At 39.2% G+C, this 21,551-nt stretch overlaps 1 protein-coding gene across 2 annotated transcripts in view; it reads right to left on the bottom strand.

Moving 5' to 3' along the window:
* Window positions 1–21,168, bottom strand: part of LOC134210861 (uncharacterized) — a 537,480-nt gene extending 516,312 nt beyond the window's left edge. The window contains exon 1 of one of the 2 annotated variants that reach the window (XM_062687235.1): window positions 20,324–21,168. In XM_062687235.1, the coding sequence (XP_062543219.1) occupies window positions 20,324–20,459 (136 nt within the window). In that variant the 5' untranslated portion in view covers window positions 20,460–21,168. The remainder of the gene's footprint in view (window positions 1–20,323) is intronic. The other variant, XM_062687236.1, reaches the window with a different exon arrangement.
* Between the last annotated feature and the right edge of the window lie 383 nt (window positions 21,169–21,551).

Here is a 21,551-nt window from a genome sequence, read left to right as displayed (position 1 = left end):
TGGTAACTTGGCTTTGAAACCTCGCAGTTAATAACTGTGGAAGTGCTTAAGTGAACACTAAGCTGCTAGGCGGCTCTGTCCCAGTGTGGGGATGTAATGCCAATAAGAAGAAGGAGAAGAAGTATGATTCATATATTCTTTTTATATTAGAGTATCATTACCGGGTGCCAGTATTTTCGTAGGTCGTATATAGGGTCATATCAGATGATAAAGTGGAGACGATATAGGTACTTCCCACTGGTGGTAGGTCATTTGGCATAAAGTCGTTTGGCATAACGCCGTTTGGCATAAGGCCGTTTGGCATAAAGGTCATTTGGCATAAAGTCGTTTGGCATAACGGCCGTTTGGCATAATGGCCGTTTGGCATAATGGTCATTTGGCATAATAGTTGTGTAATCATCAATTTCGAGACTTCTGCATAATGTGTTCAATTATGTATAATGATTGTCAATTTAACATTATAAGAGAGATGTTTTAATTTTTTTTTTCGAATTAAAGTTCAGATTCTATCAAATCACTCTGATAGACTTTTTATTATCTGCCTATTTCACTTAGAATCTTATTATCTCTGGGGCAGCAGCAAGATCGTCGTTGACTAAAACAAACTACAAAATATGGAGAGTCAAATAGCAAAATTGTAAGTGCTCAAGAGCAAAAACACTTTTACACAAAAAAGGCAATGAAAAGCAAATGAAGTTATATCTGGATGACATATATTCATCTCTTTAAAAGCATACTTTGTCGTTCATAAGTCTAAAATGGCTTCTTTTTTCAAATAATGCATTTGTCAGGCATACCATAAGGGAGAATATGTATGGTTCTTTTCTCAATGTGTTCAATATTCAGTTCAGGGAAGATATAGTTCTTTCTTTTAAAGGATGCATTTTCTTGGCGAAGGCAAGGGAAGATTTTTTTCATTTGTTCAATGAAGGCATTTGCTCGGTTTAAGGCAAAGTATGATATGATCCCTTCTATCAAAGGATGCATCTTCCCGACAGTTACATCAGAGAAGATATGGTTCAATTTTCCAAAGGATACATTTGCCCGGCAGATAGCGAAGTTCGAAGATAGTTCCTTCTTCCAAATCAGGCATTTGCTCGGTTCAATGCGATGGAAGATATAATCCCTTCTTTCAGAGGATGGCAGAAGGTCCAGTAGAAGGCAAAAGATAATATGGCTCCTTCCTGCATTTCAAGCATTTACCCGGTTAGAGGTAAGGGAAGATGAGATCCCTTAATTCAGAAAATGCATTCGCCCGGCAGAAGTCAAGAGAGGAATTGGTGGCTCCACTCATGTACCACGAATGCCATTACCCCGAAGGCAACCACCCCCAATGGGACAGTACCCCGAAAGTCATTACCTCGAATGGGACACTACCCCGAGATCCATTACCCCGAAAATCCATTAGCCCGAATACATTTCGAATCTGTAGATTTCTACTTATTATTACTATTTTTAACACCCACAGATACCGATGAATCGTAAAATGACAATCTTTGAAAAGAATTTGTTTAGAACAAAATTATATACACCCGATTCTGTTTTTACACGGATTTTTTTTACACGGCCGTGAAAAAAAATTCCCATACAAATTTTTTGCAAAATTGCTCCATTTTGCATGATTCGTCGAGAAATCATAAAACTTTTTTTACACGGATTTTCAAATTTTGAACTGAAAACTTTTTTTACACGGAACGCATCCCGGAACGTACTACTTAGAGTCACTTAGAGAAACGCAATAAAGCTTCTGTTTAATAAACATTTTTGACTTAAATTATCATTCATTGTTATCTGGAAAAGTTCTATCCTACGAAATGGTTCTTTCTATTAACATAAGTGTACAGTGGAAATAATACCTCTTTAAATGAACGCATTTGTCCAGTATAAGGCAAACAGATGAGGTAAAGCTTTTTTCCAAATGAACGCATTTGCCCGGTTTAAGGCGAACGGAGATGATCTTCTTCTTCTTTTTCTCCAATGACATTGCATCCCCCACTGGGACATTGCCGTCTCGCAGCTTAGTGTTCATTCAGCACTTCCACAGTTAATCACTGCGAGGTTTCTAAGCCAAGTTACCATTTCTGCATTAGTAAATCATGAGGCTAACGCGATGAAGCGAAGTCGAGACAATTTCCAAACCGAAAATTGCCTAGACCGTACCGGGAATCGAACCCAGCCACCCTCAGCATGGCCTTTCTTTGTAGCCGCGCATCTTACCGCAGAGCTAAGGAGCGCCCCGGGGTTGTTAATGCCTTCTTTTAATGAACGCATCTGTGCAATATAAGCCAAACAGAGGATAATAGTTTAAGGCGAACACAGGTGATAATGCCTTCTTCAGATGAACGCATTTGCCCGATATAAGGCGAACAGAGTTGATAACGCCTTCTTTTAATGAACGCATTTGCCCGGTATAAGGCGAACATAGGAGATAACACCTTTTTTTAATGAATGCGTTGGCCCGGTTTAAGGCAAACAGAGTTGATAATGTATTTTTTAATGAACGCAAATACGCCTGATATAAAGCGAACATGGTTGATAACGCTATCTTCAAATGAAGCTTCTGACCGTACTACTTATTTTCGAAGACGGTGTGTAATAAATAAATAAATTGAACGCGTTTGCCCGGTTTAAGGCAAACAGAGTTTCTAACGCCTTCTTTAGATGGACACGTTTGCTGGATGTAAGGCGAACAGAGTTGGTAATACTTTTTTTTAATGAACGCATTTGCCCGGTATAAGGCGAACATAGAAGATAATGCCTTCTTTAAATGAACGCTTTTGTCGGTTTAATGATAGATGATAATGAGATGATAATGCCTTGTTTAGATGAAGGCATTTGCCCGATATGAACAGTTTTCAAAGGTAGCACATGATATGTAATGAGAGTTTTTGGACCGAGAACTATTCGTTCTATACTGTTTTCAAACAGTTGGAGTTTGATGAAACGAATCACGTGTCCAACACGGTGAACCTTGTAAAAGGATCGAAAAATAAGTAAGGATCAACGATAAAAATTATTATAAAAATTGTATTATTTACTCAACTGGAGTCGCCCTGCTATTGAATAAGTTGGAAAACAAGTAGTAATCGTTCACATCAATTATAAATAAATTTCTATTGATTAATTTTTTTCACTGAAATAAACTATAAATTTGAAATCAGGACCACTTGGGGTACTGGCTTATTTGGGGTAATGGCGTTCGGGGTAGTGGCCTTTGGGATATTGGCATTATGGGTAATGGATATATGGGTGGCGTCATTGAGTCGAAAAGGTTCCTTCTTTGAATTCAGGAATTTGCTTGGTTTAAGACACGGAACGATATTTCCCTTCTTTCAAAAGGTGCATTTTCCCGGCAGACGGCAAGAGACGATATGACTCCTTCTTTCAATTTAAGCATTTGTTTCGCTCGGTTCAATGCAAGGGGAGATATGGTCCTTTCTTAGAAACCGTTTGCTTAAGTTCTCTTTCTTGCCCTTACAGAAAAAATATTCAATGTCAATTTAATTTAATGCTGATCTATCTTGCTGATAGGTGCGTTAATATTTCAAATGGTCCTGTTCTGACAGGAAGCATATTTATTCTAAATTTGTCACGCCGTACAACTCGGTTCCCAATTATTACTCATATGAAGGAAATCACGTAACTGAATGGCTCTAAAAATCTTACTTATCAATTACCCAGCTCAAATAACAATTATGCCAAATGACCTTATGCCAAACGACCATTATGCCAAACGGCCGTTATGCCAAACGACCATTATGCCAAACGACTTTATGCCAAACGACATTATGCCAAACGGCATTATGCCAAATGACTTTATGCCAAACGGGGTACAATCCTTCCCAATACAATATGTGCGTATATTGCTTTCACTTTAGCATCTTATTTTGCAACATATGCGATTTCGTGTTTCTGATTCAAAAATGTCTTCATTTCGTTTTTTATTCTTTCTGTTGTTCTCTTTACGAAAACTGCATTTTGTTTTGTGAGGTTGTCCTGTACGTTATGTAGCTTGCCTTTCTGACTGACGCGTGGTATCATAGTCTTTCAAGTCGAGCCAGTCAGCCCAACATTTTCTGTATCTGTCAAATACTCAGAAGGCAGCCGTGGTTTGGTCCCACGCCCTTCCCTTTAATGTTGTAATGAATTATTGGCAGTGGCTGATTTTCTACTCGCCGCAGCCACATCCAGGCGCTATAGTATATGCACAAAATAGCCAGCAAGAGTTAACCGCCAGAAATTTGTATGGCGAAAGACATCTAACGCTGGTTTTCTCAAAATTATGAACTTTTCAAGAAAAACTATTTGGTACCGGTTATGAGGGATGGTGTCCGCTACTACGCCTACCAAATATTTTTTCGATTAAAGTGCTTAATTTTGAGAAATCGAACCTTAGATGCCTTTCGCCATACTGATTTCAGGAAGTTAACTCCTAGTGTGCCGCTGTAAACACGCTCAAAGCAGTCGATTCATTCTCTGGAAACTGCCACTCGAATTGCGGCCTTCCGTGGATGTCCGTGGATGTCCTTTTTTATGACATTGCCGAAGGCGACTAGTTTGTGGAAGTACTGAATGAATACCGCGCTACAAGGTGACAGTGCCTTACTCTTGGAATGCGATGTTAGTGAAGAGGAAACCTCAATCAATATATCGGCATTTATATTGGGCCCATCTTGCTTTTGGGGTGTGCTTTACTTGGTAAACAACAATTATTTTATCGATTTCGTAGAACGTAAACGTCTTTCTTCAAAACTCTTATCCGATAGAAGAAAGTTAACTTTGTCTGATACATACCGTGATTTTTCTTAGAAATGCTTGCTTTGGTATAAATTTGCCAAAATTGATTTCCAGTTAAACATTAAATGGATTGATACATACAGGGTACTAACGCTTGTTGACATTGCAGACGATTTCCACTAAAGAGAATCCTTATCTTCGTCACAAACTTTTCCAAGACGCAGAAAATGGTAGCAGGCAGAGACCGACCCTTACCCGTGGGGAAAGCTTTTAGATCTCCATTACAGAATGAGATGCGTAATGTCTTGTTCTACACGCTCGAATGGCCCATTATAAACCGTTACCACTAATTAGCAAGATGATGCCTAAAAATCTCAGCGAATCTCTAAACAAATAGCCTGCCGTCCCCGAGAGACTTATTTATCTTTTATTTGTTTTCAACGGTTTCGCACAACTCTTTTGGTGGCGCGCGCGTTCGAGCGTGGTTTCGCCAAACACAACACCTGCTGCGCGCTTCCAGCCAAGAGCCAATATCCACCGCAAGCAAAATTGTGTGAAGTGCAAAAGCAAACGATATCGTCTTTGCCGTTGACCATAACGCGCTCTGACATGGCGCACTTTGCAGCTCACCAACAGCGACCAACCAACCGTCCGTTGAGGCTAAAGCCTACGTCAGGCACAGCAGGAGCACCCCAAGGAAGGAAGAAAAAAGTGGCTACCACCAAATCACGTTCCGAGAAAAGTGGGTTTCTGTATCAGAGAGGAGTCCGATGTAGAAAAAATTAAAAGCTTGGCGACGACGATGATTCCATTTTCGAACCAACCAACCAATGTGCATTCGTTCGGGGTGTACGAGCGTAAATGGTACGCTCACGTTGCATCTTCTCCTAGAAAGGTCCCACGTTGGGCTGGCAATCAACATTCCTTACTTTGCCGTAGTCATTGGTTCCTAAATGGGGAAGCGCACGGTTCGACCACCGACTTCCAAGTCGAGGCCCTATTCCTAGGAATGTTTGTAAAGCGCAGCCTACAAGAATTGGGACAATTTTGAGTAATATGTAACGAGATTTTTCCATGTCCGCCGACGATCATTGGTATGCCAATTCATCACGTCGGAATTGTGTTGCATCGGCAACTGCACGGGAGAGCCCAAAACCGGAGGAAAATCGATCGTGTCCAAGAGTCAACAATATTGCATAATGTTGTCGTTGGTGGCTGGTGCATTGCTCAGTGCCTTACTTACCTACAGTTAGTGTTATAGGCAGTCAGAGGGCCGCCCAACTTCATTGAGATCTCAAAGGGAAAATGGGAAAAGGGGGCAGACAGCTTGCACCTGGTTTGACTGGGGCTGAGAACTGCTCTATGCACCACCAGCAATGCACGGTCGATCGGATCGGTGAGAAAAAAAAATAGTGCCAATTTCACCTAGTCATGGAAGTGACTCGAAACCGTTGAACCGTTTGCTGTGGGTGGGTAGTGGCCCGTAAGGGTATGCGATGGTTTGGATTGCAAGTGAGCATTAATTGGAAAATCGAACAAATTTCAGCTAGAAACCTATTTCTGGTTTAGTTTTGTTTTAATTATTGATTCCGTTGGACATGGTTTAAGTAAATCATACACTTTGCTAGCACAGTTTTTCAATAACCTTGCCTCTTTCATTCTGTTTTATTACTGAACAATATTTAGTTTCAAAAAATCATAAACAAAATCATAACGCATACTGCACATTATTGCAGCCTTGAGTCATTGTGCAGATTGCTTTCAGTTCCCTTGTTTCGGGTAGAGACCTTACCCAGAAAAGGGCTGCGAGAAAAACGTCAGCGATTATTTAATTCGTTTTTCCAGCGGGTAGGAATTTCTTGCGCGCGTAGGCGAGGAGTTTTACTACACTCGCACATATTCATTAGGGAGTACAAGATAAGTTCAAATGCGGTAATTTACGAAAAGCATAAATGGTTTGGGTTTCCAGGATTGATAATTGAATAGAAGCACACAAAATATTCAAGAAACAAAATTGCGCAGAGCAGTATTCAAGAGTTATCTATCTTTGAATGACGGACAAAGTTCTAGGAATCAGCGAATGATATTCTCTCTAAATGTCTGAAAGTATCTCAAAAACTTCTGTAACTTTTAGAGAGATTCAAAGAACTACGCCTCTTACTACTGCATCTTCGGCGTAGGTGCCCATTCAACCAGTTTTTACTTATTCTCAAAGATGGGAATTCCGGCTATGTCTTGAATTCTTTTCAGAATGGTTTTCGTTTGATACACCCTAAGCATGCAAACTTCTACCAATAATAATGGGTTCGCGAAAATTAGCAGCCGTTGTTGCTGCCACATACAATATAATCATACGTTTCTAATTCGCTGACGCAATTAGGGTACCTACCCGGGCTAAGTGCATGCAGCAATGCTAAAGCTACTTCACACACATTGGATGGCACTAGCACCTTAGCATGTTGCACCAGAAAACCAGAACGTAAATATCGTCACTCTGGCAGGGGCGGGCGGCGGCCCCATGAATGAGCAAAACAGTGTGGCAGCAGTAGTGTGGGATAGATAACGATCGTCAGTAAAGGCGGTGGCGTGCAAGAGAGCCAACCGACTTCCAACAACAACGGCAGCATGATTGTTCTACTTTGGGAGTTTCTTCTCTCGAGTAGCGAGCGAAACGGAAAAGCGATGGTGGATGAACATTGCGCGACATTGCACACGGCAGCGATATCAGAACTGGGAAATCATCGCTTACCAACACCCCGTTCGCAGTGACTTTGCATTAGCTGCAGGTCGATTTGGTTTGCACATATTCGTGCGAATCGGATGGGAAAATAGTGGAACATTTTTTTGCGGAGTTGTTGCTAATGTAGTAAATCACTACCACAGTAGAGAACAGTTTTCCATCCCAAGCTCTCATCTTGTTGAAGGTATATGAAATGATCTGAAGATTGCGCTGTCAGAACATGTTGGCATACGACTTAGTTGAATTAAGTTGAATATTAACATTGGTAAAATAAAGTAATGTTGCGATGTGAGCAAAGTTTGCTAATGTAGATCATAGTTCAGTTGATCGCTGCATTCTGACAAATTAAACTACAATACAATATTCTTCTTCTTCTTCATTAGCATTACATTCCCCATTTCCGCCTCGCACCTTGCAGTCTTGCCTTGTAACCGCGCATCTTACCGCACGGCTAAGGAGGGCCCAAAAGGAGTACCCACAAGACAATATTATTTAATTTTTGGGAGATCCCTGCATGATAAACGGTAAATCAAGAAAAGTAATATGATAAACAGATTCAGCTTAGAAAAATCTAAAAATACGGGCCTAAACGCTGTATAAAATGAAACTGATCGATCTTAAAAACGTTGTAATGCATCAATGGAGAAATCGTAATAAGTGACACCAATTAAATTAAACTCGAGAAGGGGTTTGAACGTGCATAGTTTGTAGTTTGTTATGATAATATCGAAAAACCGAAAAACAGAAAAAAAATGACGAAATGAGCATACGGTCGAAAATGTCGTTTGGCCGAACAGGTAATTTTAACGATAATGCCGTTCGGCAGAAATGGTCGTTTGGCCGAAAGAACCATTTGGCCAAACAGGTAAATGAGAAATGAGATTTGACAAAAGAGCCATCTAACGTCTCATTTCTCATTACTCACTTCTCATTTGTCATTAATCACTTCACACTTTTCAAATTGACTCGACATTTCGACCATATGACCTGTTCAGTGTACGACATTTTTATGGTGCCATACGAACTATTCAACCTACCGACATTTTAGTTGAAACGGCCCTTTATGCCAAATGGCATTTTCTGCCGAACGACTTTTCCGGCCAAATGATCAGCTCGGCGATTGAAATTTTCGGACGTATGTCCCTTTCGTCCAAACCTTTCTGGCCTAATAACCGTTTCAGTTATACGTTCAGTTCAGTTCTGCTAGATGACATTCGGCCAAACTACCCTTCCACTTTCAAATGTGCATATTTCTAATTGCGAAATTATTTATTACATACTGAAGCAGTAAGCGAGTTTTTATCCTCTCATGTCATAAGTCAAGATTTTTTCAAGTAAGAATTATATCTTCTTCTACCTTGCTTTGAATATAGGAATCAAATCTCTTTCTGCCTTAAACCGAGTAAATGCATGAATTGAAAGCAAAAACAACATCTTTCCGTTTTTTATGTCTTGCAAATACATCCTTTGAATAAGTGTCCTGTGGTCTCCCGGTAATATGACCGTTTTGAATTTGAACACTTTTTCATTTGAACCTGGTTGGTTTGAACTACGTGGTGTGCAAAAAAAGAAAAGTGGAACATCGCGAAATGGAACACAGAATCAAAACAAAACAGCAGAGAGAGAGAGCAGTCAGGAGCCTGTTTTTCCTACGCACATGGAGTAACCAGAAGCTCAAATTAAAAAATAGTTATAAAAAATAGCTCAAATAATTAAAATAGGAACCATATTTCCTTTGCCTAATGCACCCTTTGAAAGGAGGAATCATATTGTCAAAGAGCGACCCATTTGATGTAAAGTCATTTGGCATAATGCCTTTTGGCATAACGAACGTTTTGCATAATTACGGTCATTAGACCGTCATATTCGGCCAAATGACCTATTTGGCCAAATAGCATATTCGGAAAATTTACTTGTTCGGCCAAATGACCTATTCGGCCAAATAACCTATTCGGCCAAATGGCCTTTTCCTGTTCGGCCAAATGACTTTCGGCCTAATGGTATGTTCGGCCAAATGGTATATCCGGCCAAGTGGCATTCGGCCAAATGGTTTTGGCCAAACGGCCTTTCCCCATTATAAACAGTGTTTAAAGTGAGTGCGAATTTGTTCGTGTTTTCTCATTGTACGAAAAACGAAGAACGCTTTGAGCATATCATTTACTGAACTTACTTTGATTACTTTGACATTACTTGCAAGTCAGTGTCAATGTAGGGAAGGGGGAGGAAATGATGATGCAATCACTCGCCTACTACAAGCCGAATATACTTCTGCACTTGCCACGAGTTCATGCGGAATTTGTTGGATTTTTCGGGTTAAGATCGACAGGCAGAGGTCCGTCTTGGTTAACGAGTTGCCAATGTGATAGATAGGAGAAAGCAACTGATGGAATTTCTAATTGGATGTAGGAAACGAGCTTTATAGTTCATTTCCAATTCTAGCAGATTACTGCTAGAATATTCAAGTTGAAGGTATAGGAATAGAAATGGAAGCGGTATGGAAGTCCATTTCCAGTTCTAGCGATTGCTAGAACATGAGAAATAAAGAGAAAGTTACAAAGTAGGAGAATGGAACGGACCTGGGAACCTACGACCTCCTGCGTATGAGGCAGAAGCAGTAGCCATATGACTACCAAGCCCGCTTTTGATTACTTTGACATTACTTCATACCAAATAATTATTCAGTCACTTACCAAGGTGACTTCCTGTAGATGGCACTCTCGGCGATCATCGGTTTCTTGTAGCAATGAGTGTCAAACTAATTTTCCTCTCCTAATCCAAAATTGACTGTAAGGAGGTGAAACTCCAAACCATGCTGGTACAGTGAGAATAGTTTTCTAATTTCAAGAATTCTTGATTTCTACACTCCTTGTTAAAGTGTGGTGTTCTTGGCGAAAGCCAACCTGGTCTACCACACAGCTTTGGCCATGGACTATTTCTTATTCCAGTTCTTGTGCTGGATATTAAAACGAATTTCTGTTATTACGATTGGGCATGAATGATATTCTGGTTATTTAAATCTTTGAGATTTTTTGGCTATGCAGTCTGGTTTATTAGAACATTTTTTTAAATTTTGTCCAACGTTTCGACATCGGGTTCGATGTCTTCTTCATGGAAAATTGATTGAATGATTGCTGTGTGATGGGTGTTCTGTAACGGTCAATTTGATTTTTGGTCGGTATGCATCTTATAGGTTTGATTATTATCACAATAGTTTTGTCACGTATAAAAAAACATTAATTATAACTATTACGGTTATGGGCACTGTAGTTCTTATCTTATAGTTCTTATCTTACACCCATCACACTTAACAAAGAGCAATCAAATTTTTTTCCCTGAAGAAGACATCGAACCCGATGTCGAAACGTTAGACAAAATTTAAAAATTTGTTCTAATAAACCAGACTGCATAGCCAAAAAATCTAAAAAATTAACACTACAGTCGAAGTCAACAACTGTTATTTAAATCTGTATATTTAAAAATGTTTTAGCATTTTCTTCGAAGCCATGTAAGTTACGAACGGGTTGTCCGATTTGCAAAATTTTCTCACTAATCGGTTCGGCTTGGGATTCTCAGTGATTATATATATGACGAGTTAGTAAATTTGATGGGGAAGTGGGAGAATATTATTCGTATGCAACGTTTTCATTGAGTTCTGAAGAAATTGATGGCTTCCGAACTGAAGAATTGATGGCTTCCGATCTAGAGTGAGTCCGAGCGAGATCGGACAGGTTCGTGTAATTGCTAATGAAGATTTTAGTTATGTAAGCCGCGTCGCAAAAAAAAAAATACTTTCAATATTCAACCAAAAGCTTAGAAATGAGAAATAAATCAAATTTCGTTCCATTGCATTGTTTTCCGTGGGATAAATATCGGAACTTTGAGATGAAGTCCAGGAGCAGTAACCCTTATTACATTACATAAGATACTCAATTATGTATATTGTAGATATTAGGTAGTAACAAAAACATTAATGATGTTGCTTGAATTATTTTGTGTCTTTTTTTATCAATTTCTAGCCGACAGCTAAGATTGTAAACAGAGTTGGCGTCTCGAATTTCGGCCACCGTACGTCGTCAATCATCGTGCACCAGACCATATCCAAGCCGAAAATTGTTAGTTCCCTTTTAGTCATATCTCGTTAAATCGGAAAAAATACGCGAAGCTGGGTCTTAGTGGAAAGTGAGCTACTAACTTGAAACAACGATTATCCTGAACAATTGTCATATTCGAAATTGTGTAGATCTCGTAGCGCAGGGCTGCCAAACGTACGGCCCGCGGGCCGGATGCGGCACCTTTGTTGACCGCAACGTTTAAAAAAAAACTTCATAACCAGCCCGCATGCTTTTCTATCTGGCTCGAGAAACTGCTTTCCATTATCTATACTTATGGACTCGGAAACTACTGAACCGATCGGTGTGAGCGTTTGTATGCAGAGGTTTTTGAAGCCGGGGTAGGTTCTTAGGATGGTTCGACACCCCTTCCCGTTCTAGAAGAAAGGCTCCGATACAAATGCAACACACATTCCTGCATAACTCGTGAACTAATCAAGCAAATGGAACCAAGTTTGGCATTTGGAGGTCTTTGAAGACGAGAAATGTTTCTATGGTAGTTCGAGACCCCTCCCTGCTCTTGAAGGGGGAGGGGCTCCTATACAAATAGAACATTAATTTCTGCATAACTCGTTTACTAATCAAGCAAATGGAACCTAATTCGGCATGTGGAAAAAAAGGAGTTTTTACGTTGTTCTGCCAAATGAAATCGAAACGCAAAGGAATGTTTGCTTAATTTGTGAACATAAAAAAAATGTTAATAAGAATTTGGCACTATGGATAAACCTTTCCAGAGCGAAGGACTTGTTAGGAAACGCATATCAGTTGTTGGTTATATCTTGTGCCTTACAAAATTGAATTTCGAAATTTTACTATTGCCGAAAATCCAACAGTTGGGATCTCGGCAATAATTCCGACGAATCTTGGTAGCATTTTTACCGATATTTCGGTACACTTTACCGAATTTCGGTAAAATTATGACGAAATTTCTGTTAAAGAATCGCTGAAGATTTGAATAGCTTAGCTTAGCTTAGACTGACTGTACATATCAATGGTTGCTACTCCGTGATTGATCAGAACTGGTGCAAATTGCACTACGATCCAAGTGAATAGTGGTTGGGATTTACCATCTATTCTCGAAGTGCAAGTCCTTACAGTCAGTTGGGAAAGGGAGGGAATGTTAGTGTGTGGTTATTGTTGCTACTAGAGACCGAGAATACCTCTGCATCTCCACAATAACCCCGGGAAGGATGTTTTGTTAGTTGGGTGGGGTAATCAGTAACATAGATCGGGATTCACCATGGAAAGTGATGTGACCTATGCAACTTCTACACTAAAGTATTAGCATTTCCTTAATTTGTTCAATTGTTCATCCTTCGCGAGAATAAACAATCAATCGCTCAAAGTAAACGATTATTCATTTGAATATCGGATTAGGCGCCCGCGTCATCATTTCTTTAACGTAAGGAAAGTAAAAAAGAAAATGGATTAAAATTGAAAATTAAGTAATATTCACGGCTGTTCAACCAGATTGATAGTAATATGAAAGCTAATGTGAATCAGCAACCCTTATTTTATCTCTATTTGAGGTTAAATAAGAATGTTCAGCCAGACATATTTTGTTAATTTACGTTTATTTTACATGTAGTTTATTTTGTATTACTTTCGCGCACGTGTGTATGTCGCTTGCCGTGACCAGTATACCGTAATCAGGATCTCACTGGTATTAATCCTGATGTGCCGGTTGGCACTCGTGTTGGGCTTGTGCGCTTTGAGCGGCACACGGTCACTTCCCAGTCTATATACAATCGTACATGGTGCAGTACAAGATGGCAAAGACGATATACATGCTAAGACGATATACATACGTATTGTAAGGAGAAGTACCTCTATCGCCTCCATTTCAGCATCCTATACGACACCATAAACGTTCATGTGTTGACTGGGTTTGATAGGACCTGCTTATAGACAAATGCAGCTTTTCGTAGAGGTTTAACAGAGCCCACTGTCAAACCCCACCACATCCTAGGCAGGCTCCCTAACTCACAGTGGCCATGGGGAGGGGTCGTCAAGCCCTTGGACATAGTCCCTGCTGCCCCTTAAAAGGTAAATTGTTCATCCATCACGAGGACAAACCATCAATCGCCCAAAGTGAGTGATTGTTCATTTGAATTTGGACCAACGCTATCATTATTTCTTCAATTAACTAAAAATTCATTATTTCTTTGAGAAAAATAAAAATGGAAATGTGAAATATGTATAGGTAATTTTGAAATCAATAAACTTATTTTAATGCTTTTAGTGGAATGTATTTCACTTGTCATAAGACGAGCTTGTACTAATATTGTTGAGACAAGTACGAGACACTACACCCAACCAGCGGATGGCAGATTTTAATACAGTTCTGCATAAGAACCTTGCAGAAACTGTATAATAATTGGGCATATACAAAATCTGTATTATTTCAATACAATTATTGTCATGTGACAAGTAATTTTAATGATCTTTTTAGCTCCCTCAATATCGATGCATCGCAGTAATTCTATTGTTACACAGCAATGTACAAAAGAGCATAGGACACCATATATGGAAACTGAATAATTATTGGTCCAGAATCATATGACAACTCGTTTCTAGGAAAATATTGATTTAGTGTATAAAATTTGAAGGAAATACTCAAACACACTTTTCTTTCAATTCGACCAAAAAAGCATGTCATCAACATTTAATTTCCTGACTTATAAATTTAAACACTATTGATTGAAATAATGAATTATATTATCTCGATTGCCAATGATGGTTTAGTTGTCTTCAGAACAGTCTGTTAAATCACCAGTTATGTGTTAAGACGACGATAGTATGTGTGAAAGCTAATCTTGTCAGAGGTCTATATACAGTTTATCATTCATTACGCTTTTCTGATTTTCTCATCACGGAAATGATGGATTTCACGAGATGTTACAAAGTGCAGATTTGTTTAAACACTAACGCAGATGTTGTAAATTTCGTTATTAGATGAAATACAAATTTACACATTTATCTCATTTCCTTGTCGAATTAACCAAGGAAAGAACAACTGCTACTTCAAGAAATAAAATAAACACAGATAAATTATTCTGAACTCACTCGTTATAAACTGAAGAAAGGAACTAACTCACCAGACAAAATTGCAAACCGGAGTTCTTCAAGAACATCCCTCAAACCTTGCCATCATTTGAAAAGAAATGGGAATGTTGATCTGTAGTTCTTCTTGACAGAAGATTCGAGTTTTCAGTATCTTGACAATCTCAGTGTGAGGGATGTTGAGCTTGACACGTTTGAAAGCCTGTTACCACCTGATAACCATCGCCGCCCGCACTGTACCGCGCACAATATTTCACCATCATCACTCATTATAAAATTCACTAAATATCAAACTACCAGCCGAATCATATTATATGGAAACGCAGAGTTTTGACATGAGAGAAATTATTGTTGCATCCTTTCGCGACGATTACTACGATCGATCTCTCAATTATGACGAAATTTCGGTTAAAGAATCGCTGAAGATTTGAAAACTACGTTACATGAAAAAGAATGAAAGCAGTGAATAGTAATTGTTGATCTTCATTATCTGATTGCGAAATTTGTTCACCGATGGTGAAATCAACATTCGTTGAGTATTGAAGAGTATTGAAGAGTAGTTTCTCAATGATCGACCAAAAGACGCAATAAAATCGTGCTTGCTTTTTCTACAAAAAATTTTATTCTGAAAAAAAAATGTATTCTACATAGATTATTTGAAAATGTAGAAAAAATATATACCGAATATTTTCTAGCCCGCCAGCAAGTGGTCATTCTGAAAGAATTTCCCGTGACTTGAAAAGGTTGGGCAGGCTTGTCGTAGCGCATACTCTCACTATAACTCTTACTCATGTGGCATCGTCATCAACGATTTTATCCAAATCAACGATTATTCCAGCTCATATTAATTCGATACGAGGTAATGTTTTTGTTTTATCTGGCATTCAATTAGGCGGCTGATTTGCCGAAATGTTTTTGAATACAGTTTTTTGTGATTCTCATACAATAATGCTAGTTTTAGGAAACCTGAAGACTCGCGGTTTGGTCAATGAAATACAATAATACAGTAGGAAAGAAAGGGATTTAGGATGCTTGATAAATTATGATGCTGATGTTCACATAGTTGATATTCTAGGCGATGTTTCACATGTGTAACGGGACAAGCAAGCATTTTCTTGGGAGACAACAACATCGAAAGGAAGGCATTATTGAGGGAGTACGACAGCGAAGGGCAACTTTTAAGAATTGGTGGACCAGCGACGTATATTCGAGATCAAAACTCGTAAACAGTTTCCTTTGGTTGTTTTTCTCGGACTTGGAGATATTCAGTCGACGCAGATCTGGGGCCATGATGCTTCTCGCACGCCTACACGACATGGTAGCTCGAGGTGAAATCTTATTGACTACTTTTGCAACAAAGATGAAAATTCTATTGGGTTTTGTAATGGATTCTTGTTTGGCCATTTTCACAAATTTAACTCCTGCTGGAGGCTCAAAAATATGTCCTGACTCCAGATTAAGCACCTTTAGTGATCAATTGGTGATTTACCAAACGTTCGGATTAGTACCGCCTCTGTTTCTTTATTTCGTTCTGTCAATCGAGCTCATATTTGAGTAATAATGGACATGTACCATTTGAAACTCGATTGCTTTGTTTAACATATTTAATTGCACTCAAATAATTCATGCTTTTATTCGGTATCTTTAATTATTATTTCAATACAGCCTACTGCCATCACAGTCCCTCGGCTTCAATGATTGCGACCGAGTAATCTACGACGAAATCCCGGATATTTACATCGTTCGAGAGCGGTATGGTAAAGAATCTGGAAGCAAGTAAATTCAGTCAACAGATTGGCCTGCAAGAAAACAGTAAAGCCCCTGCAGATCATCAACTGTCAGGGGAGCCACTTAAACACGGTGATGTTGAACTGGCTAGGGCACCGCAAAATCACTAAGATTTGGAAGGGTGATGAGGCTCTGTCGAAAAAGTGTATGGAAGGCGTTGTACGCCCCATCTACAAAGGGGCGATAAACTGGATTGTAGCATCAACTGCGCTATGATAGTTCATGCAAGAACAGGGATTTTTTGACAAACTGATGCGATTGGTCAAGGCAACCATGGATCGGTTGATTTGCGTAGTTCAAGATTCAGGGACGCTGTCGAGTCCCTTTGAAATGCACTGAGGGTTACGACAAGGTGATGATCTATCGTGCCTGCTGTTTAACAACTTAACTAATTCAGAACAAATGATTTTCTTACGTCGAGAATACGTATAGAAATATTTGTTCGGCCCGTTATCAGATGCGTTATTTCAAAAGTGGAATTATCGCACTTTATTTTTTCCTATGTCGGCCGTACAAAGCTTGGTTTAAGTACGTTGACTGATGTATCGGCCTTCTGCCTTGTACTGGGCACAAGTGTAGCAGACATCTCATTTGTTGGTCTTATACACATTATGTACGGGTCCGAAACCATTACATTATGTACGGATTAAAACAAGAAATTTTCCCCCTGTTTGCCTAATTACCATGAAGACGCATTTTAAGTAGAAGAGTTTTACTCTTGCCTTTGCATTTTACCGAGCAGAAGATTAGTTTTAAAAGAAGGCATTATCTCCTCTCTTGGAATAATTTTTTTCTATACTTTATATTGAGCAGATATGTATTTTTGTTTTTAAAAGAAGAAAAAACTCCTCTCTTTAATTTATACAGCTTTCCACCGGTTTTGCATCGTAAAGATGAGCTCATGTAAACAAGAAATTATCTCCTCGTGTCACCTGAGCAGACACGATTTTCAAAGAATGAGTCATGTCTTTCTGCCTCATTTCAGGTGGCCGAACAGATCTTATACACTAGATCTAAAACTTGCAACTAATTACGTAATCATTAAATGAATCATTATTCCCAACTGGATTTCGAAAAATAGTATGTTCCGCCAAATGGAAATCCACCAACTTGTCTTTTGGAGCAAATATGAATTCCGCATAATATCTATCGGTAAAATGGTACATCGCCCAAATAGAAGAAAAATGTTCTAACTCGGTGCTTTTAATTTTTATTTGGTAAAGCAACATGCCAAAAGTTTGTTCGACACAAATCATTCAACTAAAAAATTAAAAACAAATAGCCCCTCTGCATGCAAATATCTGGAATGGAATCTGGAATTGGTGTTGCTTCAAATGAGTATAGACAAACAAAGGCAAAGTACACTCGAGACAGGTTTTATATCATTAGATTTGGTTTGCAGCTTCCGGTTTTCCCAAAATAAAAATGTCTTGTTCATAAATGGAAGATTCGTTCATCATGATGTTTGATTTGATTTTGGCAACTGCCAAGAGCTTTAATTTTTCACGACTATAAAAAATGTTTCACAGGAGGGAGAAACACGCGAACTGTCGTGAATAATCAATCTAAAAGAAAAGTTTCTTTATAATGGTAATGCCCAGAGAACTAATTGTTTTAATCCATTTTAGTACTTGGTAAAATTGTGGAAGTAGGAATTCTACCAAGTCTTATAGGATTCCCAAAAGCTGGTAGATCACTTTTACCTAGTGTTTTATGGTGTAAGATCTACCAAACCGAGCCCTAGTCTAATCCATTTTTCGAGCTAGGTCAATAAGTTGTGGTAATTCAGGAATTCATCGTATTTAGTTCTCTATACCAGTATCAGTTGAAGTATATCAAAAAATAACTTTTCCCTGCAGATGGTTGAAAGACTCAAATTTTTCTTGTTTGAGGCTAAACTATATGCAGCGAAAACAACTTTTCTATCAATTAGTTAAAAAACCTTGGAGTCAGTGTCCTAGGCTGAACTGACTGCCAGAAAAAAAATCTAGTTGGGGGTTTAAATACGTACTAACTTTTTATGAACTGGTAAGCATTGGTAGTTCGAGGAACACACGGTAATCCTTGTTACTCAAAAAACTGTCTAGATTGAAATGGTTTTGTAAATAGAGCTAAATCCCGGGTTTGGTGTTTCACTGGTGATATTATAGAAGCGAGATACGGATATGGCTGGGTCTCCGATGCATGGCAAAATGACAGTATTACTATTTTGGTTTCCTCACAACAAAGGTAAGTATTGATTGATAAGGGGCGCGCCTTTAATGAGATAACTCTCAGCGAAGGGTCTAAATAGCGGGACCTTGTCACAATATTTTATTAGTTCTGAAGCTTATGAGAAAAACAAAACAAAATCTGTATCGAAACCGATACTACATTGCTTCTCATTAGCACTGGAGTAATTCGCTCTTATATACACTTAGGATACGGGTAATGCTACAATAGATCTAATAACTGGTCGCAGTTCGACATCCGAACAGGATAAAAAAAGTCTTAAAGGAGCAGTCATTGTTCTCTTTGGAAATCAAATACTGATTTTCGGAGACGAGCCAGCCTCGGGCTGAAAGTCTCTTTAATAAAGACACAAAAAAAATACTGATTTTAAGTAATCATGCTACAATACCAAGATGTTTTTTATCATCGATCCTTTTATTTGGTTTTTATTAAGGTTCAAGTACACAAGTACGAATAGTTTCCACTCTGATGATTAGTTAACTGGATTCTCTCGACTGTTTGGATTTTGGATGAAAACGAAAGTTTGTTTCTTTGCCCGACGTTTCAATGGGATATGCCATCTTTTTCAAGGGTTCGAAGGGAACGTTTTATGTCTGGTGGTATGTTTTCAACATTTTGAATCGTCAGAACAATACAGTGATTCATCAGTAGAAGTGTATTATATCCAGTACCGATAAGATATTATACAAACCCAAATAATCCAACACAATTGATCAATATGTTGAACATATCCTAAAATTAAATCGATCAAATTATATTTTGGAGATGTTGCTTCTTTTAGAAAAAATTGGAGAAACGTGATATTTCACTATTTTGTTTGGTGGTCATATGGCTACCGCTTCTGCACGGAGTTGCAGCTACGAAATGCACGGTCATCATGCTCATGCCATTTTGTTTAATTTTCTCCATTCTTGATAATCAAGGTGAGATAAATTATTGTTAAGTGCCAAATAGATTGCCGACACCTACATTTTTTTCGAAATAAATCATGATTTATTGAGGCTATACAATTCAGTCATACAATTACTGATCTGTTCAAATTGCAATAATTAAAATAGTGAACCCTGTCTATTTCGAAAATTAACACGTTTTGAACACACACGCGAATTCACCTAAAATAATCAGTTGGAAAATCAAAATAAAAAAAATATTAAATGCCAATTTATGGAAAAATGGCAAGAAAAAGTAAAATTCTATAAGTAAGATTTACTAATAGGATTTGACCTTTTCTTGGAGTTTTTCCATAAAATTTGACTGGAATTTAATATTTTTTTTTTAATTTTAATTTTTCGACTGATTATTTTAGGTGAATTTGCGTGTATGTCCAAAACAAATAAAGTTTACGAGGTAAACAGGGTTCACTATTTTAATTATTGCAACTTGAACAAATCAGTAAATGCATGACTGAATTGTATAGCCTCTAATCTTCCAAAATCATTCCACAATTCCAGTTGTGAGCTTGCTATTCTTCAACCACTACCCAGTGTGCATAAACAGTCCTTGCCATTATCAGTTCATCTCTTTTCACTAATTTAAATCACATGTTCCCACATTGCATTCGATCCACTGTCATACGGATTCTGGTTATCATGTTGCTCTACTGGTACGAGGTTATCCTTGTTACAACAACTGTTTCGATCGTCGTCCTACTCACCTGATACACGTCTGGAGTTGAGCGGCGGTTGCGCCGGCGTCACACGAACTGCCTCTATCTGGAATGCACCAGCCAGCATCAGGACGATAGCACCGAGTGCTATCGTGTTCACACTATTTCGCCAGTCTATGGCCATCGTAAGAACGTTATCACTTGAACTTGTATTAGCACTTGGGAAGAATTTGAAGTATTTCCAGTGGGTAAATGCCAAGCTTGGCCACTTAACTATTCCTCGCTTTTATCCGGTGAATGTATTTCAATTTCCAACTTTTGTTTTTCCGCTTTTCCACCGAGAGAACCAACCAGTTAATCCTCGCTATTGCCGTGCGACGTGCTCACATACACACATTGATCGTACCACACACAACACGCACTTTATCCACCCTTGATTGGCTCGTTGTTTCTCAAATTCCTTTCAAGGAATCCGGACTAATCCATGCGTGACAACCGAAGCCGACTGCGGCTCTGCGGTGTTTCCACTTCGAAGGTTCACTTTGCAATGAGGCACGCGCGCACGAACCTAAGACAAGGTTGGCTCCGAAGAATGCCAGGTGTTCCGCGACTTTCCAGTGTAGGTTGATACAAATTTGCTACTTCACACTCTGTCACCGTCAATCACACATTCGAATATCTCCAGAGATTTCAAACCGGCAGCAGGATCACCGGGGCCCGGGGTACGATGACGTAATGAACCGGGTTACCTGTGGGAACGCACCGGAAGGGACTGCAACGGATCAACTCCTTCGGGAGAGGGACTCGGATGTAACTCCAGAACCGGGGGGGCTCGCCGTGTGGTTATATCAACACGCGACCCGTGCTATGCTCAGACTGAAATTGCAATCGAAAATGCGATCGCTATATAAAACCTTTCTCTTTGCGAATCGATCGGGCACCTCTGGTCTAGACTAGATCGGGCTCCAGACGGGGCTCGGAACTGGGCTCTCTCGATCGCAGCGCACCGTGCTCCACTCTACCGCTTCAAGAGGGGCAGTCACGAAAGAAACGCCAATTTAATCCACACGAGCCGTGACTACTCAACAGTCAGTATCTCAAGTAGTCGCATGGCCCCAGCAAAGTGTGAGGCGTTATGTACCGTTACGGTTTCTCACCGAGCTCTGCGAGAGCTTTTATGAGCTTAAGACCCCTTTGCGTACACTCCGAGCGAACTACCTCAAGACCCGCGCTCGAATCGCGATCAGCTGAGAATCGCAGGTGAAGCGGCAAGAGA

This window comes from Armigeres subalbatus, chromosome 2 (assembly GCF_024139115.2).
Source record: "Armigeres subalbatus isolate Guangzhou_Male chromosome 2, GZ_Asu_2, whole genome shotgun sequence".
NCBI lineage: Eukaryota > Metazoa > Arthropoda > Insecta > Diptera > Culicidae > Armigeres > Armigeres subalbatus.
Note: the sequence above shows the minus strand (reverse complement) of the source record. Positions and strands in the feature narration are given on the sequence as shown.